This window comes from Sprattus sprattus (genome assembly GCF_963457725.1).
Source record: "Sprattus sprattus genome assembly, chromosome: 16".
Lineage (NCBI taxonomy): Eukaryota > Metazoa > Chordata > Actinopteri > Clupeiformes > Clupeidae > Sprattus > Sprattus sprattus.
Window position 1 is genome coordinate 28,598,784 of NC_137914.1, and position 25,478 is coordinate 28,624,261.

The following is a 25,478-nucleotide window of genomic DNA, read 5'->3' on the forward strand; positions in this document are numbered from 1 at the left end:
CAGTCAGGTAGACTGGAATCAGGAGGTGTAAAGGTGTCTACATTACAGCACTTTGTATCTACGTTGACTAGGCTGTATCATTTTGAAAATGATAAAAGCAATATTAATATTCAACAATCATGGAAAACCTAGACTGTCGAAATTCTACGAACACTATGTGAGTACGGACTACGAAATTGTTACCATGGGTAACTAATGCTAACGTTAGCAAGCTAGGATAGCTGAGGTGATTTGTTGGTAATTTAGTAATGCAAGTATGCTAGCTAGCTAACGTTAACGCAAATGAGAAGACTTGTCTTTGAAGTTAGAGTTAGCTATGTAAACATTAGCATTTACAGATATCTGACCTTTAAATAGACTGTCAAGCTCAAATGATAGTGACATTAATTTACTTCGGCAAAGTGTCAAGCTACAGAAGTTTCTGTACTGTTAGATTTCCATCTAGGTTTTTGTGCTGCATAACAGCTATATAAGCAGCCGATTTTTTTTACTCCCAAGACTGTCCTTGACTGCATTAGCCTAGATGATGCTTGTTAGGAAACTAGCGAGTGAGCTAGGTAGCTAGCGATTCGTTTTCCACGGGAATAGCATCCCTAACGTCAACTTACTTGCACTATATGAGGTGTACACTACTTGGGACAACTAAGCAGGGAACTGTTCTATGCCTTTAGAACTTTAAAGGGTGTCACGCTACCAGCAAGGCAGTTTCACATATACTCAATTAGTGTCGGAGTTAATTCGCTGTAAAAGTGGGTGAACTCGACTAACGTTAATTCATTCCATCGACATTTTAACCGTAGCATTTCCTGGATGCTGAGGTCTCATGTTGTATCAGTTGTAAACGTTTGATAGATACTGATACCACTCCAGACACCGTTCTGTGGCTGTGGCTGCTTAAAAGTTGTGCCTCTAGCTTAATCTGTTACAATCAGTTTCAGACGATAAACATCTCGAGCAGATACCGTTATTGCTAATCATTTTAATAAAACATCGCCAGTGGCCCCACCCCACTTCATAGATTAATGTTTTCAACTTCTCATCTGCTGGTTGTGGAACAGGTCGTATTTCCTCACCAGATATTTAATAGGCTATGGCACCTGGATAAGGTCATTAAGTATTTACAGAGCGGTAATAGCATTGTGTCACTGAGAAGGTTGCTTTAGCAAAAGGTCACGAGTGCGTTTGCATTATTTACGTAAGTATGTCGATGAGAAGCAACATGGCTGGCGTCGCTGTCCAGCGTGACTCGCCTTGTGATCGACTCGTGCCTATTATCGGCAGTAAGACAGCATTCTGTTTCTGAAATCATGGTTGAGCTTGGGTAGAGTATCTGTGTATTCAGCCTTAATATAGAGTTCTCCAACTGCTTGTGGATGAAACTAATGAAAGTTGTCGCTATCGGCTGACATGGACTGTCCCTGGAGTGCAAAGGGTTACTTTTCAGACCATAGCCATATATACATGTACACCAGTGTTCAGAGGTGAAGCACCCGATTCTGCTCTCCTCAGAATGCCAGTCCCCTTTACGCATCTCTACTAGAGTTATTGCGTGTTTGCCAGGTTTCCTTACATATTCACAATGTGAGAAGCGAATGTTCAAGAAGAATTTTCTTGCAATTGTAACTTAGAAACCTCTGACGACTGAAACTGGATGCACAACGTTATTTTATTACGTCTTTTTAGCGTAATTCAATCACAAGAATGATGTATGTTTGGATTTAGCCTATAGTTTTATAAAAGCAATAACTTCACAGTCTCAGTCTTAGACATAGTCTAGCTATTAGTTGAAGGCTTAATTATGATATATGACCACTGCAAAAAAGAAAAAAAGAAAACATCAAAAGAAATGTAGTCAACCTATTTTTTGTAGGCCTATTATGTGTGACCAAGCGATTCCAATCTAGTGACAGCGAGGATTCAGGCGGATAGTATTCAACAAATCTTTGCTAGCAGCAATACTTTTGATGATGAACAATGCCTTTTCCAGCACGATGGAGCACCTTGCCATAAGGCAAAAGTGATAACTAAGTGGCTCGGGGAATAAAACACTGATATTTTGGGTCCTTTGGCCAGGAAACTCCCCAGACCTAATCCCATTGAGAATTTGTGGTCAATCCTCAAGAGGCGGGTGGACAAACAAAAAAAAAACGATTTCTGACAAACTCCAAGCATTGATTATGCAAGAATGGGTTGCCAGTAGTCAGGATGTGGCCCAGAAGTTAATTGACAGCATGCCATGGCGGATCGCAGAGGTCTTGAAAAAGAAGGGTCAAAACTGCACATATTGACTTTTTGCATTAACTTCATGTAATTGCCAATAAAAGCCTTTGACACTTATTAAATGCTTGTAATTATACTTCAGTCTTCCATAGTAACATCTGACAAAAATATCTAAAGACACTGAACCAGCGAACTTTGTGAAAATGTAAATTTGTGTCATTCTCAAAACTTTTGGCCACGACTGTACACTACCACACCTGAAAGATTGATACACATGGACACTTTTTAGAGGAAAAGTGATGGATAGCTTAATGCCAGTGGTTGCTGTGGCATTACTGTTTGCCATTCACTTGAACATGACAAGTTAGATGAATCCTGGAAATTATTGAAAGAAGCCAGTGGGGTTTTAAGACAGAATGTTTGAAGGTAATGTGGAGGCAAATTATAAAAGATCAATGGAGAGATTATATTTTCCGATATTGATGTGTGTAACCTACATATTTCTGAGTTGGTTTTCAACTAACACTCAGGAACCGGTAAATGGGCATAGGGAGCATAGCGTAACAGGGTTCACAATTAAGCATCAGATTGGAAATGTACAAACTGATTTGGTTTATTTACTGAGCTTTATTGTTGTGATCTCTTTTTGTAGTTAGGTTATTGGGTAGTTGGCTTCAAAGTGAAATGTCAGATAAGGATTTATTTATGATTTATTTAAGCCTTTACCTTTTTCAACACATTCTCAGTGGGTCAGAAGTTTACATACACGTAGTTCGTATTTGATAGCATTGCATTCTTGTTGAATTGGGTCAAACATTTTGGCTAGCCCTCTGCAAACTTTTCACAATAAGGTGCTGGAATTTTTGCCCATTCCTGCAGACAGAACTGATGTAACTTAGTCTAGTGTGTAGGCCTCCTCTTTTGCACATGCTTTTTCAGTTCAGCCCACACATATTTGAAAGGATTGATTGAGGTCAGGGCTTTGTCAAGGCCCCTCCAATACCTTGGCTTCGTTGTCCTTAAGCCATTTTGACACAATTTTAAAGTATGTTCGGGGTCATCGCCCATTCAGAAGACCCATTTGTGCCAAAGCTTTAACTTCCTGGCTTCAAGATATCCACAACATTTTCTTTCCTTGTGATGCCATTTATTTAGTGAACTGCACCAACTCCTCCTGCAGCAATGCATCCTCAAAACATGAAGATGCCCTTCTTCCTCCAGACATAGTGATGGTCATTAAGGCCAAACGGTTAGATTATTGTGTCATCAGACCAGAGCACATGTCTCCATAAGGTAAGATCTTGTCCTTGTGTACCGTTGCAAACTGCAGTCTGGCTTTTGGATCAGTAGCTTTTTCTTGCTGGGCGGCCTTTCAGGTCAAATGGATACAGGACATGATTACTATGGCTTATGGAGACATGATTACAATGACTCTTACTATAGATACTTTTGGACTGGTTTCCTCCAGCATCTTCACAATGTCGTTTGCTGTGGTTCTGGGTATAATTTGCACTCTTTGTACCAAGTTGGTTCATGTCAAGGAGACAGATGGCATGTCCTTCCCGTGCCATGTGACTCCATCTCCATGTGAGGTTTCTGTTTGTATATAATCGTTTGAAGAGATGAATGTGGTACCTTAAGGTGTAAAAGGACCTTAAAGGAAATGACTCCCAAGGATGCACCTGACTTTTTTCTGATATCTTGGCTGATTTCTTTTGACTTTCCCATGAGGTCAGGCAAAGAGGTACTGAGTTTGAAGGTAGGCCTTAAAATCCATCCACAGGTTCACCTCCAATTAACTCAGGAAGCCTGTCAGAAGCTTCTAAAGCCATAACATCATTTTCTGTAATTTTCCAAGCTGTTTAAAGGCACAGTCAACTTGGTGTGTAAACTTCTGACCCACTGGAATTGTGATATAGTTAACAATTTACACTTGCTGGAAAAATGACTTGAGTCATGAACAAAGTAGATGTCCTAACCAAATTGCTAAAACTATTGTTAACTGTTAACATGAAATATGTGGAGTGGTTAAACTTCTGAATTCAAGTGTACCTGTTGTACCAGCATTGTCTTGTACAAGCCTACCATGCCTACTGGTTAATGTTGTCATCAGTTGACTGACTTCAACCACGACCTAAACCCAGTAAATCTGAAAAATGTCTGGCCTCTCGCATTTCTCCAATCAGAGTTAATTCTGTGTCTTTGAGTGGTGAGGCCTATGTTATATAAATGAGCTGCTGTGTTGGTTGGTTGCTAAAGGGAAGAGGGGAAGTGGGAACAAGTCCTGTTGCAGTTTTATCCTTTTCGTTACAGTTCATGTTTTTTGTTGCAGAGGTTCAATCTGAAATTTTGTTTCAGTTGGCTGAAAACCTTTCCTCCTGTTTAAACAGTGTTTCAAAAGCTTTAATGCCACAACATGGCCTAGAGTGCAGTTTGCCCCTATGCTCACAATATCATAAGCACTGTGCTTGAAGCGTAAAAGGCTTTTACAAGTAAATAAAACCGTTATGAATGACTCTGTTGTCAGTAGCTGCTGCCTGACTTCACATTGAGGAGCACATTAACTGTGGTTGATCTAGCTTTAATCTCATGTCCTGTTTTCTCAATTTCCTTCTCCAGAGTGAAGATACTGAACAACAGATCATTCGAGAGACATTTCACTTAGTATCGAAACGAGATGAAAATGTCTGCAATTTCCTGGAGGGGGGAATGTGAGTGTGAACCACAGTTCCCTCTTTTGTATACATTTGTGCCTCTATGTGTGTGTCTGGCCAGTCAGACGGTAGGTTGGATATGCGTTTGAAATACTCAGTAATAAGCCTGGTAAAGGCCTAGAGAAATCACATCAACCAGATCTTTTCTACCTCTCTATAAGGGTCGCTGTAGTACTGGGATCTGAGCTGAATGACAGAGGTCTAGATCTTTTGTACCTCTCTTTAAGGGTAGCTGTAGTACTGGGATCTGAGGGGCCAGGAAGTACATCCTGTGACCTCACTGTCACTTCATCAGAGAGTAGAATAATCTGAATCATAATGTAATTTCATTACATCAGCACCTGCTAAGAATTCAAATACTGGTTAAAGTTGACTAATTTCATTCACAGAATATTTCTGTTATCATCAGCTAATCTAGTAGCATTTGGCAGATTCTTTTCATGTAAGATACATTTTCCATAACTGCAAAATGCCCTTAAAGCATTCAGTTAGACAAATGCTTTCCAGTATTCCATGTCTAGCCAACTACAAGGTGTTGCCATTATCCAATCAGCTACAACCTGCCCTTTTTTCTTTGAATCATTTAAAAGGCACCCTTGCATATTATTAAATGAATCAAATTGCATCTTAAATTTCTAAAACTAAAAACTATATATACAACACTAAAGCAGTACTCTTCCTCTTTATGTGTTTGACAGCTTAATAGGGGGCTCTGACAACAAGCTCATCTATAGGCACTATGCCACACTGTACTTCGTCTTCTGCGTGGATTCATCAGAAAGTGAACTAGGGATACTAGATTTAATACAGGTAAGTATTGTTCTGATGTTCTGTTGAGTTGTTTACTTGGAAGAAGCATTGTAAAAGCTAATCATACAAAATGAAGCATGGTTGTGTTATTTACGTGGAAGAAGCACTGTAAAAGCTTATCATGCAAAATGAAGCATGGTTGAGTTGTTTACGTGGAAGAAGCACTGTAAAAGCTAATCATACAAAATTAAGCATTGATACGATGTTGACCATTGTTTTATTGCTCCTGCTGCTTGCTTTTATTGATTTTATGTAAAGCACTTTGAATTGCAACTCTTGTACGAAATGTGCTATATAAATAAAGTCTTACTTACTTACTTACTTACATTGTTTTAAAGCTGTGTGTGTGTCTTCAGCCAGCCTTCAGCCAGCACTTATGAATCACAGTGAGAAAAGGCATCTTAGACATTCTGATTTATGAGCTATAGGCTCGAATATGCGAAGATCAGCTTCATTGTAACATTGTCAAATAATGCATTCACAAAACTGTGGGTCCATGTTATGAAAGATACAAAAAAAAAAAAATGCTGAAGTGTAATGTATGTTATCCCAGGTTGCAACCCAAGTCCAATCTGAATTGCCACAACCTGGGTATAACCAGCCTAGACTGATTTGGTTTTAATGGACTAAACACAACCATTACATCAAATACTTTCAAACCCAGGTCATATGTGTTAAAAGGTGCATCCTCAATTATGACACAAAAAGATGACCTCGGATGTGAATTTGGCTTTGGATTGTCATTTGGAATTTTTTTATTTTTCTACTCATTTTAAATTCTACATCAGTCGATGCAGATGTCATCTGTTTGACACATCCTTTAAATATGTGCACAGTATGTCTTCTGTTATCAAACCCCTCTGTCCTCGTGTGATTGGTGGAAGCAGCAGGTTCCCTGTAATCTCATCAGCATCTCTCCTCCACAGGTTTTCGTGGAAACCCTAGACAAATGTTTTGAGAATGTCTGTGAGCTTGACTTGATTTTCCACGTTGATAAGGTAAGGTGTACAGAAATCAGGCGCAGTTCCTGCATAAACACATATATTATGATGCATTCATATAGTATGTGGACTGACATTTTACAAAATGGAAAAGGGTAGGGTTACCCAACCACTAAGTAAAGTAAAGGCAATTTACTGCATAGAATGTCTTTGGAAAAGGATGCTGCAAGTAGAAAAGCTAGAATTTGGTTTGTAGCTGCCGTCAGGTTGAGATTGAACTCAACATAACCTTTCTCTCTGTTCTTATCTGTGACATACACTTAGTACACAGTATATTTCCACATCGTCGTTACTAGGGAAACAGTTCACTTTGTTGTCATGACTCTTGTTAAGGTGTTGATTAACAGGTACACAATGGGTTACTAGGGAGGGAAACAGTTCACTTTGTTGTCATGAGTAGACTGTTGTTAAGGTGTTGGTTAACAGGTACACAATGGGTTACTAGGGAAACAGTTCACTTTGGTGTCATGAGTAGACTCTTGTTAAGGTGTTGGTTAACAGGTACACAATGGGTTACTAGGGAGGGAAACAGTTCACTTTGGTGTCATGAGAAGAATTTGTTAAGGTCTTGGTTAACAGGTACACAATGGGTTACTATGGAAACAGTTCACTTTGGTGCCATGAGTAGACTCTTGTTAAGGTCTTGGTTAACAGGTTCACAATAGGTTACTAGAGAAACAGTTCACTTTGGTGCCATGAGTAGACTCTTCTTAAGGTGTTGGTTAACAGGTACACAACATTCTGGGGGAGATGGTGATGGGAGGCATGGTGCTGGAGACCAACATGAACGAGATCATCACACAGGTGGATTCTCAGAACAAGATGGAAAAGTCAGAGGTAACCGCAGTGTCCTTCACTTCTCTTTCTCCTACGAATGTTGTTGTTGACTTTGGGAATGTTGCAAGGCTGTCTGTGTACCTCTCCCTCTCTCTCTTCTGCTTGTTTCTATAATGTATGTGTGGTAGTGCTTTGCTTGAGGTGTCTGCTAGCAGTTGTTTCCGTACTTTTGCACGCTCCTCTTCCTCAACGTGACCTTTTCAAAATCTATGCTTGTATCAGGGGAGGCTCATCCCTTTAAGCAGATGAAGCAATACTTCATAAAAACCACAAAGGTGAAAAGTTGGTGTTGGTGTTGCTGCGTATTGCATAGACAAAATGATAAAGTAAGCTGTACAAACAGTTGCCCTCACAGGACACATTTTTGTTATGGGTCAGCTGACCTTTTGTCCCAGGTTTTGAAGCGACAAACCACGAGAGAGCCACTAGAACGATAAACGTCAGATCTCCACAATGTCTTTGCTTTTAGCCAACTTTAATGTGGTCGACAGGATCCTTGCAGACTCACATTCTCTGAGCTGTGAGGAAAAAGTGCAGTTTAAGCATAGTTTAAACATGAGGGTAGCGTTTGACCAACCCCTGACTTCACTCTGTACCAGAGCCACGAATGGATAACTGGGATTGACAGTTCTGGAGTTTACAGTGTAAGATGACTAATGCAGTTTTGCTCAAATTAGGTAATTTCAGCTCTATAGGTCTCCAAGCAAATCATTAGCCTGTTTTTCCAGACTATTAACTGCACCATATATAAACCGCATCAACATATTGTATAACATTTTGTAAAACAAACCAGTGTATTGACCGCACCCGTGTATTAACCGCAGTTTATTCAAGGTTGCTCATCGTGTCAGGTAAAACTACATGACATGTAGTTGTGGTGTGAGCGCTACTAGCCATTTTAAAGTTGTATGAAGTTGTATGAAATACCTCATTACCACTCACAGTAAAAAACAGTCGAATCATTAATCGATCCCTTGGCGACACTACCTCATACTTTAAAATGATAATCTTCTGACATGCTTGCAGTGGGAATCACGACCACTGAATTAACAGTGTCGAGAACAGCAAGGGGAGGGGGCCTTCTCCACCTTCATTCACTACACTGATGTCCAATTATTTCTCTCAGGATTGTTTAATGTGAAGTCAATTAACATCCTCCACAAATGATTTCTGATCCATTTGAACCCAAGACAACCTTTTATTGGCAAGCTGATTCTGAGAAATTAAACTAGCAAAGGGTGATTCCTGGTTGCTATGGTTGTGTAGTTGCTATGCTAGTGGGCTAGCTAGCTAAGGAAAGTTGTAACCTTTAACATTTTAAAATGGCAGAGCAGGGGTGGGCGATATGGGCAAAAAAGAATATCTCGATATTTTTTTTCATTTAGACGATAACGATAATTAGACGATATTTTAAAAAATGTGATTGGAATTCTCAGAGTTATACCTTCTTGGAGATTACAATAATGGGCACAATGTTTAAGGAAAACACTTCTTTATTGTCTTTAAACAAAAATAACTTAATCGAACTGCAATGCAGAAATATTGAAGTCTTGTAATAAAGTGCTCCATGCATCCATGAGAATTATTGCACATCAACAGCAGTGCTTATGGCATTATCAAACTTAAATTCTGTCCAGTATTGTACAAATATACAAATACATGAGCATTAAGGCATGGATCGGGACGAATTTTTCTGTCAGAGCCAGGCCCTGTCCGACATAATAGTAACCAAGCCCGGACCAAGCCTGACAGCCATTAAAATATATATTTTTTTCAAATCCGAACCGAGCCCGAAGGAATCAATTTCTCAACTGTTCATAGCACTAATGCCACATTGACGTACGCTTTTTATGAATAGCCTGGCTTTATTAAACTGGGGCATCAACAGTTAAATGCTCTCTCTCACAAACAAGCGCTGTTAAACGCACAAGCGTACACAATAAGGCCAATAAGCATATTTAAATTAAATGATTCACATTGCAAGAACGTTTAGTAAAATGGTGCAGCTCCTTTAAGAGCACGTACAGGGAGGGACAACGGTGACGCATAGTTTGGATATGCTGATAGTTAGCGACAAACATGTATGTGCTGTGAAAGTGTTAACCAGTATGTGAGTAACGTGAGTTTTATTAAAGCATAGCCTGTGTAATGTGTAGCTATTTAATTCCGTTTGCTAACCTTTCCTGCTGTCTGTATTTACTAACCAACAGCAGACGTAAAGGAAAGGGAAATAACCCCGAAGTTAAAAACATGTAATCTACTTAGGCAGCGGAGCATTTTACTCCCCTGCAATCTCCAACTACGTTCAGAGACAGACAGCAGGAAAGGTTAACAAACGGAATGAAAAAGCTACACATTACACACGCTATGTTTTAATAAAATTCACGTTTTATGCTACACCAACGGAGGCACAACAGACATCACCATGCGCTGCTAACCTGTTGCAAAGTGGATGCGAGAAGCCATATCACGTGATCACGTAGGCCCACTAGTCGTGTGAGTGCCGTGCTGTGGGGAGCGCTGCTGCGCCGTAGGCTATATTAAGAACATGATGTGAACAGTTTCCCCGTGCGTGTCATTGTTTTTGGCGAAGTCATTTAAATACTCGATAATGCAATTTTGCACATCGTTTGAACAACAATGACGATATTATCGCAGACGATATATATCGCCCACCCCTATGGCAGAGTTCCAGAGTTCCAAATGAGAGCTAGTTATCTAGACGAGGTTACAGTCTCCTCAATGTTACTTATACAATTGTAATAGGATTAGGCCTGTGCAGCTTTATACTAACATGAGTTCATATATCATAACAACTAGGGGTGGGAATCTCTTGGCACCTCACGATTCGATTCGAAATCGTTTATCGATTATCGATTTTAAATCGATTTTGTGATTTAAAAAAAAAACTTTTATTGATTTTTGCATTGCTCATAGAAAGTCAAAATTGTGACAAGAAAAAGCTTTTTCTCTAATAAAGCAAATAGAGAAGGTAATTCATCTGTTGATTTTCTTTAATTATCAAACACAAAGTAGGAAGTGATTTTAGACTCTGAGTTGCAAACTCAAATGATTCAAAAGTCGAAATGCATCGATAATCGTTCTATCGGTTTCAAATTGATAATCGATAATCAATCGATAATTGCATTTCAACATAAAATGGATGTGTAAAAAAAACGATTATCAATTCTAAACCGATAAAGCGTTTATAAATCCATTTCGACTTTTAAAACATTCGAGTTTGCTACTCAGAGTCTTTGCTACACTTCCTACTTTGTGTTTGACAATTAAAGAAAATCAACAGATGAATTACCTTCTCTTTTTTTTATTAGAGAAAAAGCTTTTCCTTGTCACAATTTTGACTTTCTATGAACAATCCAATAATCGATGCAGCTTGCATTTCAACATAAAATGGATGTGTAAAAAAAAAAAAAAAAAAAAAGTTTTTTTTAATTACAAAATCGATGATGAACTTTTCTGAATCGAGAGATAATCGTTTTAGAGAGAATCGAGAAAAATCGAATAATCGATGGGGAGGGGGGGATCTCTTAGCACCTCACGATTCGATTCGATTCTGATTCAGAGGTCAACGATTCGATTCTAAGCCGATTATCGATTCTAAACCGATTATCGATTCTAAACCGATTATCCATTATCAATTCTAAACACATAAAACGATTATCGATGCATCTCGATTTTTAAAACATTTGAGACTCAAATCTGAGTTTGCTACTCAGAGGTTGCTAATCACGTCCTACTTTGTGTTTGTGTTTTTTTATTAGAGAAATATGAACAATGCAATAATCGATACAGCTTAAATTTCAACACAAAATGGATGTAAAAATAAAATGAATAAATCAATTATGAACTTTTCTGAATCGACAGAATCGTTCTAGAGAGAATCAAGAGAAATCGAAGAATCAATTTTTTTCCTCCCCAGCCCTAAGAATATTTACATAGGATCCCCTTACCCCAAGCCCTGGGTGACACTCTAAACCCATGGCCAACTAAGTAACCTATTCAATTCAAGTTATACTATGGAATACTATTCTAACCTAATTAATTAAATGTGAAACATATACATTTTATCCTACATGCACCCACTAAGCTGTTTTACAATACTTGAATGCTCTCTCCCCACCTTATCCTCTGTCAATGTTGTATGTATCATGTATATATCATATTATGTTTGTATGTATGTACATTTACCACATGTATGCTGTGTACTTTGACCACATGTATGCTATCATGCTCATCCTCAAGTGTATGATTTCATCTGACTGTCCCCTTATCCTTCCTTCCCTTTCTGCCACAAGCCCCCTCCCCCCACCCCCTCTTTTCTATATACCCGGCCGGCTTCAAGCAGATGAGCCTGGCTGCGGTTCTGCTTAAGGTTTCTTCCTGATTGACAGGGAGTTTTTCTTTGTTGCTGTCACCATTAATATAAGGCGAGACACGGCAGGTGAAATATCGATTTTTTTTCATGCCCTGGTCAAATTTGAGATTTTGGGCTAGTTTGCCTCTTTAACTTATCTTTCATACTACCATAAAGAAAACGTCAAAATTACACATTTATGTGTCTGTTTCACTGCATTTAGTTCAGCCGCGGCATCCATTTTCTCCTAAATTTACCAAGAATTCTTCCTTCGACCGCGTTCAGCGTTTCGTCTTTTTACACGACATCTGTCATGTCTGGTATGATTTTAAAGCTCTGAGCCTCGACCAGAAGGCTGTGTAATCCAACCATGGGCATTTCCTTTCTTTTCAGCAACCAATCCTGACTTTAAAGTCGATTCATTGGCTGACGGCGCTTATCTGCTAACGTGATTTGCTCAGTGCCTCACGTGTTGTCTTTAAATGCGGTTTTCTCAAAATGAGTGTTTTTTAATTTTTAGGTGCACATTTCTCAGCCTATGTAGAACCTAGGTACACCACACTTCCCAGTTTCACACAAAGCATTGTTATGAAGACATCTACACATGGGTTTATTTATAAATTGTTCCTGGCCAGATTTATGGGTCATTTTACCTGGAAATCATGGCGAAAATTGGGTTTTTAAGGCCATGGATAGTATATTTTGATTTCCCAGGTCATAAAAGCAGATATCCTAAAATCCATGTGAGGATTTTTTGTCATTTGATATATAAACAAAATAAAAAATGTATTTTGGTCCTGGCTTTATCACAGTTTAAGATTCATGCACCGGAAATATATGCAAAAACGTGCATATTTAATGAGATCCAGCCTAATCAGCATAATTAAATATGCAAAATTCAAAAACTTGTAATACATTTTTTTCTTATAATGATGTACAGTGCCACTTGAAAGTATGTGAACCCCTTGAGCACTTAAGCGTTTTCTGTTGTTTTACCATGATTATTCATTTTTTTATCACCAATTTTCCATAGATGAAATGTCAGGTTTATGTTTATCATTTGCATGTACTTGTTTAGAGGAAATTGTTTGAGTAGCCGAAAAACTACATGAAACATGGAATTAGTCCATTTCAAAAGTAAGTGAACCCCCAGCTGAATTGATAAAGTCAAGCAGGTAACAGATTCAGTGAAACTTATTTGGGTGATTAATTAGTCAATTGAGCAAACCGATCATCTGAGACATACTTAGGGAAAGGTTTGGGCAACACAGATTAAAAGAGAGAGGAAACCAACCAAACTACTGTAGTGCCAAGGTGTACCCACACAGATCAACAATGCCGAGAGGAAACGAGATATCCGAGAACATCAGGAAGAAGGTACTGTCAGCCCATCAGTCTTGGGAAAGCTATAAGACCATCTCCAAAAGATTCCAGCTCCATCCATCCATCCAAGACAAATAATTTTGAAATGGAGGGCATTCAACATGACCGCATTTCTGCCTAGAAGTGGACGCCCATCGAGACCATCACCAAGACGCACCAGAAGAAGAATAAATCAGGTAAAAGTCAACCCACACATCACCTCTAAAGAGTTTTGGACCTCTCTGGCAGCATCTGGGTTAAATGTACATGGGTCTACAATCAGACGAAAATAGTTGGTTTTGATCGTGACAAAATAATTCTATCTCGGACTCATCTGTTTAAAGAAGGGACTTCCAGAAGGCCTTTAGTTTATCCACGTGCGCTTGGGCAAAGTTAAAACGGGCAGTTATGTTCTTTCTTGAGAGCAGAGGCTTCCTTCTAGCAACCCGATCATGAATGTCATGTCTATTCAATTTTCGTCTGATTGTAGACCCATGTACATTTACCCCAGATGCTGCCAGAGAGGTCTGAAACTCTTTAGAGGTGATGTGTGGGTTGACTTTTACCTGATTTATTCTTCTTCTGGTGCTTCTTGGTGATAGTCTTGATGGGCGTCCACTTCTAGGCAGAGATGCGGTCATGTTGAATGCCCTCCATTTCTAAATTATTTGTCTTGGATGGATGGATGGAGCTGGAATCTTTTAGAGATGGTCTTATAGCTTTCCCAAGACTGATGGGCTGTCAGAACCTTCTTCCTGATGTTCTCGGATATCTCGTTTCCTTTCGGCATTGTTGATCTGTGTGGGTACACCTTGGCATTACAGTAGTTTGGTTGGTTTCCTCTCTCTTTTAATCTGTGTTGCCCAAACCTTTCCCTAAGGATGTCTCAGATGATCGGTTTGCTTAATTGACTAATTAAGCACCCAAATAAGTTTCACTGAATCTGTTACCTGCTTGACTTTACCAACTTAGCTGGGGGTTCACTTACTTTTGAAATGGACTAATTCCATGTTTCATGTAGTCTTTTGGCTACTCAAACAATTCCCTCTAAAGAAAGTACATGCAAATGATAAACATAAACCTGACATTCCTTCTATGGAAAATTGGTGATGAAAAAAATGAAAAATCATGGTAAAACAACAGAAAACTCCTAAGTGGTCAAGGGGTTCACATACTTTAAAGTGGCACTGTATGTAATCAACTGGTGAAGTTTCATGGTGATCCCTTGTATTTAAAAATGTTACCCTATTCACCTGCCATGTCTCGCCTTAAGCTTGCTCTAAGGGTGTTCATGTCTGGGGTTCTGGAAAGCAAAAACAATTATATTTTTGGCACTTTATAGATAATATTGAATTGAATTAACATGACTTCATATTAACACATGCTAGCAGTTGCCCTCTGGATGCCTCCGCAGCTTCCAATTAACTCAAGTTAATTTTCACTTATAATAAAATATGTTCATATTACACCAGCTAACAACTACATACTGTTAAGATGGTTCCCTAAGCTAGAGAAAGTTAGGATAGACCTTGCATGTTACTCACCTCTGGCTGAAGTTCACATTCCGTATCATCCGTTAAATAGGCTACAGTCGGTGGGAATACACGACACCCGTTACATCATAGTTATGCAAGTTTAAAGAGTCAATCACTCTTTACCTGGCAGAGTTACTGGTCTTTTTTTTTCAGGTGAAAAAAAAATCATATATAGGTTGTATCCGAGTATTAACTGCAGATTTAAAAAATATATACAAAATCAATATATAACCGTGGTTAATCGTCTGGAAATTTTGGTAAATATGACTAGATATGGAATCATAAAAATATTGCTTTGAGAGGACTTCTAGCTACGAAAGCAGTTTATTTGCCACATGATTTTATTCAACTGCCAGGCTGCCACTGCCACCTGCACATCATCTCTGCTCAGCCCAGCTGATGTGTTGGTCTCTGCTGCGGCAGTGTCATTAGGTCCCCCAGCAAGGTCTGCTGAATCTATGGAGGAAGGGGGCATATTACCTATTTCTGCATGATTCTGTTTAAACCCCAGACCCCATAGCCATTCTCATCACATTTAGCATTTGGTGAAAAACGCCCCCCCTACCCTATTTTCTAGGGTTCTTAATGAATGTTGTGCTTCATTCTAATACTTTTAACCCCCAGCCGCCACTGCCTTATAGGAAGAGAGATGGATACACACACACACACACACACTTATAAACATACACACACCACACACAACTATCTTTCCCATATTATCATCCTAAAGAGTCATTTGACTTCTTCTGAAACAAAGATAAGAAATTGTTGGCCTGCCTCAGCTATTGCTGTTAATTCACATAGATTGAAGTCAGACCTCACTGTGTGCTGATCAGACCTATAGGGCCTTGAAGAAGCTGGGAGGAGGGGAGAGTGCGTGTGTCTGTTCTGGGGACAGCAGAAACATCCTGTATTTTGATCAAGTCCATGTACTCTCCCTTATCCATACCCACACCTTTAGATGCTTCTTCTCCATGTGGCAGAATCTATGCAGCTACCAGAGATTTTTTTTCATTCTGGGGGCATTTTCCCTTTCTCTTCAGTCTTCTCCATCTGCCCTCCTTCCTTCCCATGGTTTCCTATCACTCTCAGTAATTACATTCCAGGAAGGGATTTCAGACAACACAAGAACATTTCAGATAATCACTTTCCACTCTGCTGTCAAATCAAAATACTTTTGACCCAATTCCATCTCTTGCTTCCCCATTGCTTTTTTTCAGTTAACGGTTATTAATTCAGCACTTAAATTAATACTTTCATCTAGAGCCAGTACAGGTCAGGTGTCTAGTATTCTAAATGATGGTGGAGCCAAGTGAGAGAGAGAAAGAGAGGTATAGTCAAAAGTAGGTTTGGTTGGTTAGTTTGAAAGTACATCAGAAATGGGTTGATCACAGGTTATTGACCATTGTCTATTTTGTGTCCTAGGATGAAATTAAATGTATCGAGCTCTCTCTAGTGTTTCATTTTGATATTTGTTTACATGGCGTTGGTCTACTTGTCTACAGTTGCCATAAAGTATGACGTTGTTATTAGTCATATTAGAAAGTATGAAAGGCCTTCACACAAATGACACCCCAACAGGCACTTGGTAACATAACTTTAGGATTTTGCAGTTGGACTGTAGTCCGAATGTGACCTTATCATCTGTATTGGAGTCTTTTACCTAAGCAAGGAGATCCGGTCAGTCCTAAATTGACATCATCGTCCCCTGGATACACCTACCACCCTTCTGGCCTTTTGGTATGTCTCAGAGAGGCTTTGTCCTAGATGTTCACTAACTTTCCCAAAGACAAAAGCTGGGAGGTTCCCTGGAACAGATATAACATTTATGTGATTAAGGTAACGTTTATCATTGTCAGAAAACCGCAGTATTTTAAGTCTACATAGGGACATTGATTTTGGTGCATTTCACTGTCTGATACAATAACCGAAATATTCTCACTCTGGAAGATAACCCGGAAGATATACTGATGAATTTAATAAACAGAGTTGAGAAACCCATCGCACTTTCTTTACCTGCATGTATTCATAAGAAGAGTGCTTTTAGATTTTCTAAATGATAGGTCTTTTTTAGAGGGAAGAACTGGTTGTACTATGGTTATCAACTGCACACTGATCAAAGCCTTAGAGCCAACCAAATTTACTCTACTTTTTCTGAACTTGGAATTTAAATCCAATGAAACTTAACATAGACAGCTTTAATAAGACCTTATCATTTCTTGGGAAATGATCTGTCATTTTGATGCAGGGTTGAAATAGTCATGAATTGTAAGTTATTTCACATGCTTGACTCTCGCCTACTCAGTCGTGTTCTTACTTTGTTTTCCATCAGCGTGTCTTCAGGTATGTTCCAAGTACACAGATATGCCTCTGAATGATTGCCTGTTGAAGCTGTTTTTAATAGAATAGAATAGGTTTGAAAATCCAAGAACACTGCTTTTGGCCTAAATCCCTCTGGGTTGGATCATGTCTGACCCTGCATTATTAGGCCCATCACCCCTCTGTAGTGTTTTGTAGACTGCTTTACGTCAGATCATCCCAGATCTTCCCTCTAAACTGAAACTGCTCATTCTTTTTTGTGGCTGCAGGTTTTTGTCCAAGTCAAGCAGGGACACACCCTCTAAAACTACCCTGTGATGTGATGTTTGAGGACTCAGTGAGAGATTGATCTCTTACAACCTTCAGCTGCACCAACCCACCCTGATTGAAATCTTTCACTCTCTGAATAACCTTATACCAGCCACAAGAAGAGTGCTAGAGACGTAACACATGCCTGTTTAGAAAGAAATCACATGACCAGAATGAACCCAAGAACACAATCTGTCATCCAAAGTAAACTTCCACTCAGTGCCTTCTGTGTGTGGTATATGGTGCTCACCTTCACTGTTACTCTGATGACTTTGCTCCTTTTTGTGCCTCACTTCATCTATTCTAACATTCCTCATTCTTTTCCTAACCTGCTCGAGTTCTTTCCGTTCTCTCTTTCAGACCTTTATCTTTCAGTCTCCCAGGCAAGACAGGTAGACACAGGTACTGCTCCCCACCCAACCAGTAATATTTTACCCACATCACATCATGTCTAAAATCAAAAAATAAAGAATTCAGTCTGTTTTTAATTTGTGATGGGCTACTATGAGCTCTAATAATATTCAAATCAGACTGTGGGCTCCATTTTAGTAGGGTCTGAACTGAGCTGCTCCTTTGCCCTGAGACGGTTTTGATCAAATACACAGCATTTGTAGTGTTCACCAATATCTACAAGGATACCAGCACTGGTTATGATTGTCTTTAGATGGATACATTGACCTTTCAAAGAATTTTGTTTTTATCATGGATGCCCAGATCCAGTATCCCTCTGAAATGGATTTCATGGTCTGAGATATGGTGATCAGAAGGCTAAATATGGACAGGTGACCCATATTGACTCAAATTGTCAATTGTTAGCATATAAAAACAAAAAATTGTGCAAGGACATACCTTGCTAGTTGAAAACTCTTGTCATTTAGTTTATTAAAGAATGGCACACGCTCTCTGGCTTGTGATCCAAGAAAGTAGAAATCAGACTAAAGATAATGTCTAAGGCTATCTTAGCTGTGACAAATCAGCTCATTTGGTGCAGTTTAACTTGATTTATTTTATTGATGGATATATATTTATCAGCTGAGATGCTGAGGTGTTTTGTGAATAAGGAAAGACAGAATCATTTATTTGACAACATGTTTATCCATTGTTAGCTCTTAGTAGCCCCTGTGTTGTGTGTAGTGTGTTTGTAAGTAGCGTAAGTGTGTTGTATGTCAGGAATATCAGTTCTCATAGTCCGTCTTTATGTTCCTGTTTGTGTTAAGTCCCCCCCTAAATGAGCTATACCGATATCTCTGTTCGGTGTTTTTCTTTGAAACATTTCTGTCATTTTTACCAGTAGAGGCACATTGTACAGATACAGTTTTGGTCCACTTCAGCTTTGGATTCAACAAAAAGTGAAGTCTTGTCTGAATCATCTCCTGTGCCAACAGACAGAGATGGGTAGTGGTTGTATTAACAGTGAAACATACTTTACCTGACCACCTGCCTCCTAAAGTTATCAGTGGGTTGGTCTCCTTTCAGTCACACGTGACTGCTTAGCCTGATCAAGTTGACAGCAGCATGCACCTTACCAAAGTCTGTTCAAAGAGTTCATTTGAGGTAGTTAAACCACTCTGTGTGGCTACTTGATGATTGCTTGCTAATGCTTGCTATTTGCTGATTTGAGAGAATCCATTTAAAGGAATGAAGGGTGCATGGTGAAATCATGCAAAACCTAAACACAAGGCTATTTTATTTTTAGACTGAATAGTTTTTAGTGGACTAGATTGTTTTGATAATTCGAATGTTGTTTGAGAGAAAGGGTGTTGTAGCATAACTTCATTCCTACTGATGGTCCCTGTCCAACTGAAATAGGGCAGTCTTTGCAATGTGACTACTGCTTATACAGCTTTGCACTTTGGTGTTTATACCACCTCTAAGAACACACTATCAGTTGGACTAGTTCATACCTTTATTTCATTTTGTTGAACAACCACAGTCCATGATGGAAAACGTATGTAAACCACAGAGGCCTTTTGGATCCTCTACTTTCTCAAGAGGCACAATGCCTATTATTCAGACTTTCATTCTAACTCTAGGAATAGAGATAAAGATTAATTAGAAAATGTATTTCTGACTCGTGTTGACTCAAGGTGTTGAAACATTCATTGACAGTTCTGGTATGCCTTGTATGTATGACTTTCTTGGTCACATTTAATAAAAAAATTTAATTCACGTTTTATCCCCTATGTCCACAAGTAGCACATTATAAGTGTTCTAAGTTGTGAGCCATAGTTGTTTAAGAAGGGCTATACAACATCCTTCCATAGACCTAGGACTTAACTGTCTCTGCCTTAGACACATTGGGCCTCATTCTCGATCATTTTCTGTAATTCTTCCGAAATGTTGCTTACACTTCTTCGTAAAAACAAAGTAAGGGAAACATTTCCGCCACATTCCTGTATGCTTGAAAATGCGTTCATAAGCAGCCGAAGTCTTCTCAGCTGTGTTCCCCCGGATTAGTTTCTTAAATTCTTAAATTGCGTTCCAGTGAAAGTGGATTTGCATACATACACGCCCGCCAGGTCCTTATTAGGGCACGCAACCGTAGAAACGTGTGCTGTCGGAATCTCCCGAATCCACACGAAAGCACCTCGTAAGGCGAGTCATGTCAAGTGGAAAGCGAGCAAAAAACGCAGATTTAATTTAACCAGTGCAGACATGGAGGTACTGCAGTATGTATATGTGTCCATTCTATTCCACTATGACTATTTTAACGCGATTGGGTTTAGTGTTTATTTATTTGTTCACTTACATTTGCAGTGTTCGTGTACATTTACATTTACGTTCACATTCAGTCATTTAGCAGATGCCTTGTCCAAAGCGAAGTATAACGGAGAGGACAGTCAAGCTACGAGCAATAGAGACATAGTGTAACAATAAATACTACTTTACATAAAAAATAGAAAACGAGTTAGAAAAGAAAAAAAGAGGTGCAGGAATGCAACTGCTGTAAGTGCAAGTCAAGTAGCCTACTAATCGAAGTGTCAGTTACGAAGGGAAGTGCTCTATGAAGAGTTGGGTCTTCAAAAGCTTCTTAAAGGTAGAGAGGGACGCGCCCTCTCTGGTAGTGCTAGCTAGGCAGTTCATTCCACCAACGTGGATCTACAAATGAGAATAGTCTTGATTAGCATTCTGGTGTAGTCCTTTTATTTTTTGCCTCGTAGAATCATGACTATAAATGTGAAACGTAATTGTTAATGACACAAATATTCTCGTATTTATTATTATTATAATTAGAGATGCTCCGATCAGCATTTTTGAGGCCGATCACCGATTACCGATGATCTGCCGATTGCCGATCACTGCCGATCACAGAATGGCAGGGTAATGGTAATATTTTATCTATAATCTAGCAGATTTCGCACTGTTAAAAAGGCCGCCGCTATCAACCAGCGGTTAGTCCGTTTCATGTCAACAGTAGGTACCCTATAGATAGGAGTTAATGTAGGGTTAAATCATTCACTGTTTCATGATTATTATTGTTTACATCATTTAGTTATTCTGCTATTTCAAATGGTTACCGTTGTTAACGCCCAAAGTGAATGTTTACTGAAACACAGCACGGAGTTAAAGGAACAGATCCACTTTCATGTTACAGCTGTAATATATTCAGATTCATATTTTTAAGCAATTTAGTGGGAGTGGGGTAGGTAAGGGATAATCCCACGGGTGGTGTTCGGCCGTAGCCACCGTGGCCGCCAGGCCGAGTGGCGTAGGGACTGTGACATTATTTGTTCTTACCGGTCAAAAAATTCCAGATGGGAGAACTAATTTTGCTTGCAATTGCCAAGCTCTGCTCAGCTGTTGAGTGACCGTTTGCCGCGCACGCAGGTTGGAAAGTCGCGCAATTCATTTAAGTCACGTGAAGTCGGCTTTTTTGATCAGTGCTTTTCACCGAACACAGATCAAGCAATTTTTACAAATATCTGCCGATCATGATCGGAGCATCACTAATTATAATTATTTTAATCCGAGGATGTCTGTAGATTTGACGTGAACGCAATCACCAACAGTTTCTCACAAAGATTGAGAAACTATTTCGCGTTCTGAAAGTCTTCAGAAGTTCAGAAGAAATCCCAAATGAGAAAACTATCGAGAATGGCAAAAGTTTTCCTAAATCCACCAAAGTAAAGTTCAGAAGAAAGACCTTCTTAAAGTCTTCTCAACTGCTGTCAAGAATGAAGCCCATTGGAGAGATCATTCTGGTTTGAGGCACAATCAAGGGAATCCTCAATTTCACAGGAGGAATTTGGGTCATCCTGGCATACAGGGGTAAATCAACAGCTGAATGGCTCAGACAGAATAAAATTTACATCAAATATTTGCAGAATATTTTTTCATACCCACATGCCACCTAACCACAACCCAACTGAGAAATGGAATGACCCAAAGGCCAAATTCCCACTTGTATTGAAAGCCGTTTAATTGATGTTAATTAAAATGAAAGCCCTTTCATTTATGTTAATAAACCATACTGGGGTCAAGTGGGAGCCATTGTCGTTGAAACAGCAAAGCCAGACATTTAATCTCTCCCCTGTCGATCCAGGAACAAGTCCGAGTAAGCCTTTGCCTCAGTACTGTTTTATGTATATGTAAAGCCATTTTACATCATCTGCAAGTGGTTGTGATCACTTTGAACCCAAGTCTTTTTTTTCCTCTGTGAGCTGATTTTAAGAAATTGAACAGTTTCAGGCTGTCCAGCAAGTTTCAGGCTGTTTTGCCTGGTTGCAAAGCTAGCTAACTAGCTTGCTAGCTAGTTCATATTAAAGTAACACTATGCAACAGTTTGACACCTTTTGAGGTGTGGTTTTAAAGGAAACTAGTTTTGGTACCATCCTCAAATTCATTTTGATAGCATATGGTCATGTGAAGGACAGATAAACACCTGTGTCTTTCCCACTAGCCATCCAGGATATGCACTATGTAGCTCTGTGTTTCCTGGCTGAAACGCCTTGCAAAAATTCAAGAAAAGCTTTCACATGCATGACATTGCCAGCTTTACTGCCAAAAGACACCATTTAGTGTGTTGGCAAGCTTCTATCAGTGTCAACTGGGCTGTTGGTGGTGTTTGCAAGGTTTTTGCATGCCTTTTAGGTAGTTGGTGTGCTAGTTTTCGAACAGAACTCCTTATTGCTCCTTTAACACATCTTAGCAACTGCCAACTGTAAGATGGCTCCCTAGACTTGAGTTAGATAGCTAGGATAGCTAGGCTAACTGGCATGTGACCTGCTGTTTCATAAGGGAATTAAGACACAAGGAACTTTGCGGTGACTTGGCGGTTAAGTGAGATTGGCGATTTGTTATTGATTATGGATTGTTTTTAATCTGACATTGAGTTGGATTCCATACGTAAAAGAGACTGAACATAGCCATTCACACCACACTTTCCAGTATTATCAGTGACTTGAGTTTGCTCCACATGAGAATTGGCCTAAAGCCCTTCTGTCAGCAGCTACAAGAAATGGAGTTTAATCAAAGAGTCTCTTGTACTAAATGTAAGGGTTAACATACCTTTCCCTTCATGGACTGAAGATTTAACCAGCTAGTGTGAGTCTAACCAGATTGCCTTATTTCTGTCAAAGTTCTGTTCTGTTAAAGATCTCATCATATTTCATGATTAAGCCAAGCCAAATTGCAAGGCAGTCGAAAACGTTTGCAAACTTTTACTTTTGACTGTAGATACTACATGTTCATATGTTCTGTTCCCTCGTGGTTTTCTGTATGTACACACTCAGTATTTTACATGTATTAATAAATTCGTCCTACAATTGTGGGATGGCCTATGAATGAAATTGAACACTGAACGCTGTTCAGAGTAAATGGTACACTTGGCCATTATAATATATTTCCTTTTAATCTCATAGAGTGGTATTGAAATTAATACAATTCAGAACCTACCTTGTGTTTAATACGCTATTTAGATATTACCAATGTTAGGCATTTGTTGCAAAGGCTCTGTATTTTTCTTTCAATACTACAGATGGTGTTGTTGCACCTTAAAGATGGCTTGTTCTTCAGCCACGGTCCTTCTCTCAAAACTTTCCCCAACAGTATCCTGTCACAGCCCAGGGATTCATTCCACGCGCCTCCTGTTCAAAGCTGGCCGGCCTGATGCTTAAAGAGCCTCTACTGTCAGTATCTTATGTGTGGCCATCAGTCATCCCAGTAACCTTTGAACAGTTAAGCTCACACATATACATAAACTAAACTGTTTACTAAACAGAACTAAATTGACTATAGAGCAACCTCTACTCATCTACAACTACACTATTGTTATTTATAGTTTTGTTTTAGTTATCTAAATGTACTTGCAAGAGTTTGTAATTGTTGCAATTTGTTAATTGAGTGTAATATAGCAGACCAAGACCGCATGTTAAGTTATCACATTTTCTTGAACTTTTCATCATTAATAAATCAAATATGATATAATAATACTATAATAAAATAATAAACTATATTATTAATAACTAAATTATATTATGTATTATTATAATAATAGTAATAAACCAACTACTGAATAAAATGCCTCCTATCTGTCAGATTAGTCCACTCATCTTTCCATGTTTCATCTTTTCCCCATCGCTCTGTTTCATTCTCTCCTCTGGCTCTTCTCCACCCCAGAGTTGTCCATGCAATGCTGCTCTCCTCTCTAGCTTTGTGATGATTCTTGATTTCTCTTCTGCTCTTTAAGTGTCCATCCAGGCCCCCTCTGAAGCTGTGCGTCTCCCCCAGAGATGGTCATAAGGGGTGCAGGTTGTGTTCTCTTCTGTCTGAACGAGCAGTGCATGTGCATACAGTTTGGGCCTTTTGGGAACGCCTATGCAGACTTGTGCACGTCTGTCAAGAGTTGGTGCTTTTGCATTCTGTGTGGTGGTTGACCGTATCTGTACAATGTGCTGTGCTGAGTTTGTATGCCTGCGTGTATGAGAATGTGCACTGTGTGTGTGTGTGTGGGTGGCTCATTGGCGTTACTAACTTACTTTAACTTTGTGCGTGTGTGTGTGTGTGTGTGTGCGTGTGTGTGTGTGTGTGTGTGTGTGTGTGTAGGCGGGTATTGCTGGAGCCCCAGCTCGTGCTGTATCGGCAGTGAAGAATATGAATCTTCCTGAAATGCCCAAGAACATCAACATTGGAGACATAAGCATTAAAGTGCCAAATATGCCCTCTTTCAAATAGCGAAATCTGACTCTCCGTGGCATACATGCGCTCCAAAGGATGTTTATTATGGTGTGTTTACCAAAATGAAGCAAATATCAAATGACATCAAAGACAATGAAGGTACTGAGTAAGTGTATTGGTCTTTCGTGTATATTTTGAATGTTACCTTCTGGTTTAAATCTTTTTTTTTTTTCATCTGTCGTTGCATTTCTCAGTTTGCCTCCTTCAAAACATGACCTTCAGTGTTCCTTTATAAATATGCCTTTGCCCTTAAGTATTGGCTGCTACAGTATTTGAAGACTAATCATATTGTTTCATTTCTTTGTACAACAAATGACTCCAACATACATAAATACTGTATATATCAGATTATGCTATTTGCTTCAGTTGTAGTTGTAGTACTGAAGTATTTTAAATTATCTTTTCATATAAAACTACAAGTGGACTTTGTTTTTAATATGTGAATGTAAGGAGCTTATGATGTTTTTTCCTCTTTCTGTAACACAATAAAATATTTAATCATTGTATGACTTGATCCAAGATTTGTGAAGTTTGGTTAATCTAGCTAACTCTTATCTCTGCACTCAAGTTCCAGAAAGTTATAAACAAGTGAAAGGTAACAGGTAACAACATATCAAATAGTGTGGTGGAGAGGTATACCAAACTAGTTATACTTTTGATACGCACAAATTATAACAACTATTTAAATACCAACATAGAAAAATCTGATCACACAAATATAAACAAAGTCTCATTGATTCTGCTGTACATTTACCGAAAGACCAATTTGCTGTAGAAATAAGACATATTGTCTTAAGCTCAGGCTTGATTTAGAACCACC

At 39.0% G+C, this 25,478-nt stretch overlaps 1 protein-coding gene across 10 annotated transcripts; it reads left to right on the forward strand.

The window, feature by feature from the left end:
* ap3s1 (adaptor related protein complex 3 subunit sigma 1) lies at positions 1–25,161 on the forward strand. Of its 10 annotated transcripts, XM_080854253.1 has the most exons (8): positions 1–157; positions 4,840–4,931; positions 5,633–5,744; positions 6,671–6,742; positions 7,475–7,582; positions 23,531–23,658; positions 24,171–24,232; positions 24,527–24,641. In XM_080854253.1, the coding sequence occupies exons 1-7, from the start codon at positions 89–91 to the stop codon at positions 24,190–24,192; spliced, it is 603 nt and encodes a 200-aa protein (XP_080710379.1). In that variant the 5' UTR covers positions 1–88; the 3' UTR covers positions 24,193–24,232; positions 24,527–24,641. The 10 variants fall into 10 exon arrangements, 8 of the variants coding, with proteins under 8 accessions (XP_080710379.1, XP_080710381.1, XP_080710378.1 ...); XR_013968950.1 differs by having other exon boundaries at positions 23,460–23,658; positions 24,171–24,651; XR_013968951.1 differs by having other exon boundaries at positions 23,531–24,232; positions 24,527–24,595.
* Positions 25,162–25,478: the final 317 nt, after the last annotated feature.

Coding starts and splice junctions, on each gene's coding strand:
- ap3s1 (XM_080854250.1), top strand. CDS start 89: ATGATAAAAGCAATATTAATATTCAACAATCATGGAAAACCTAGACTG. Junction 158..4,839: donor CGAAATTCTACGAACACTAT/GTGAGTACGGAC, acceptor TTCCTTCTCCAG/AGTGAAGATACTGAACAACA. Junction 5,745..6,670: donor GGATACTAGATTTAATACAG/GTAAGTATTGTT, acceptor TCTCCTCCACAG/GTTTTCGTGGAAACCCTAGA.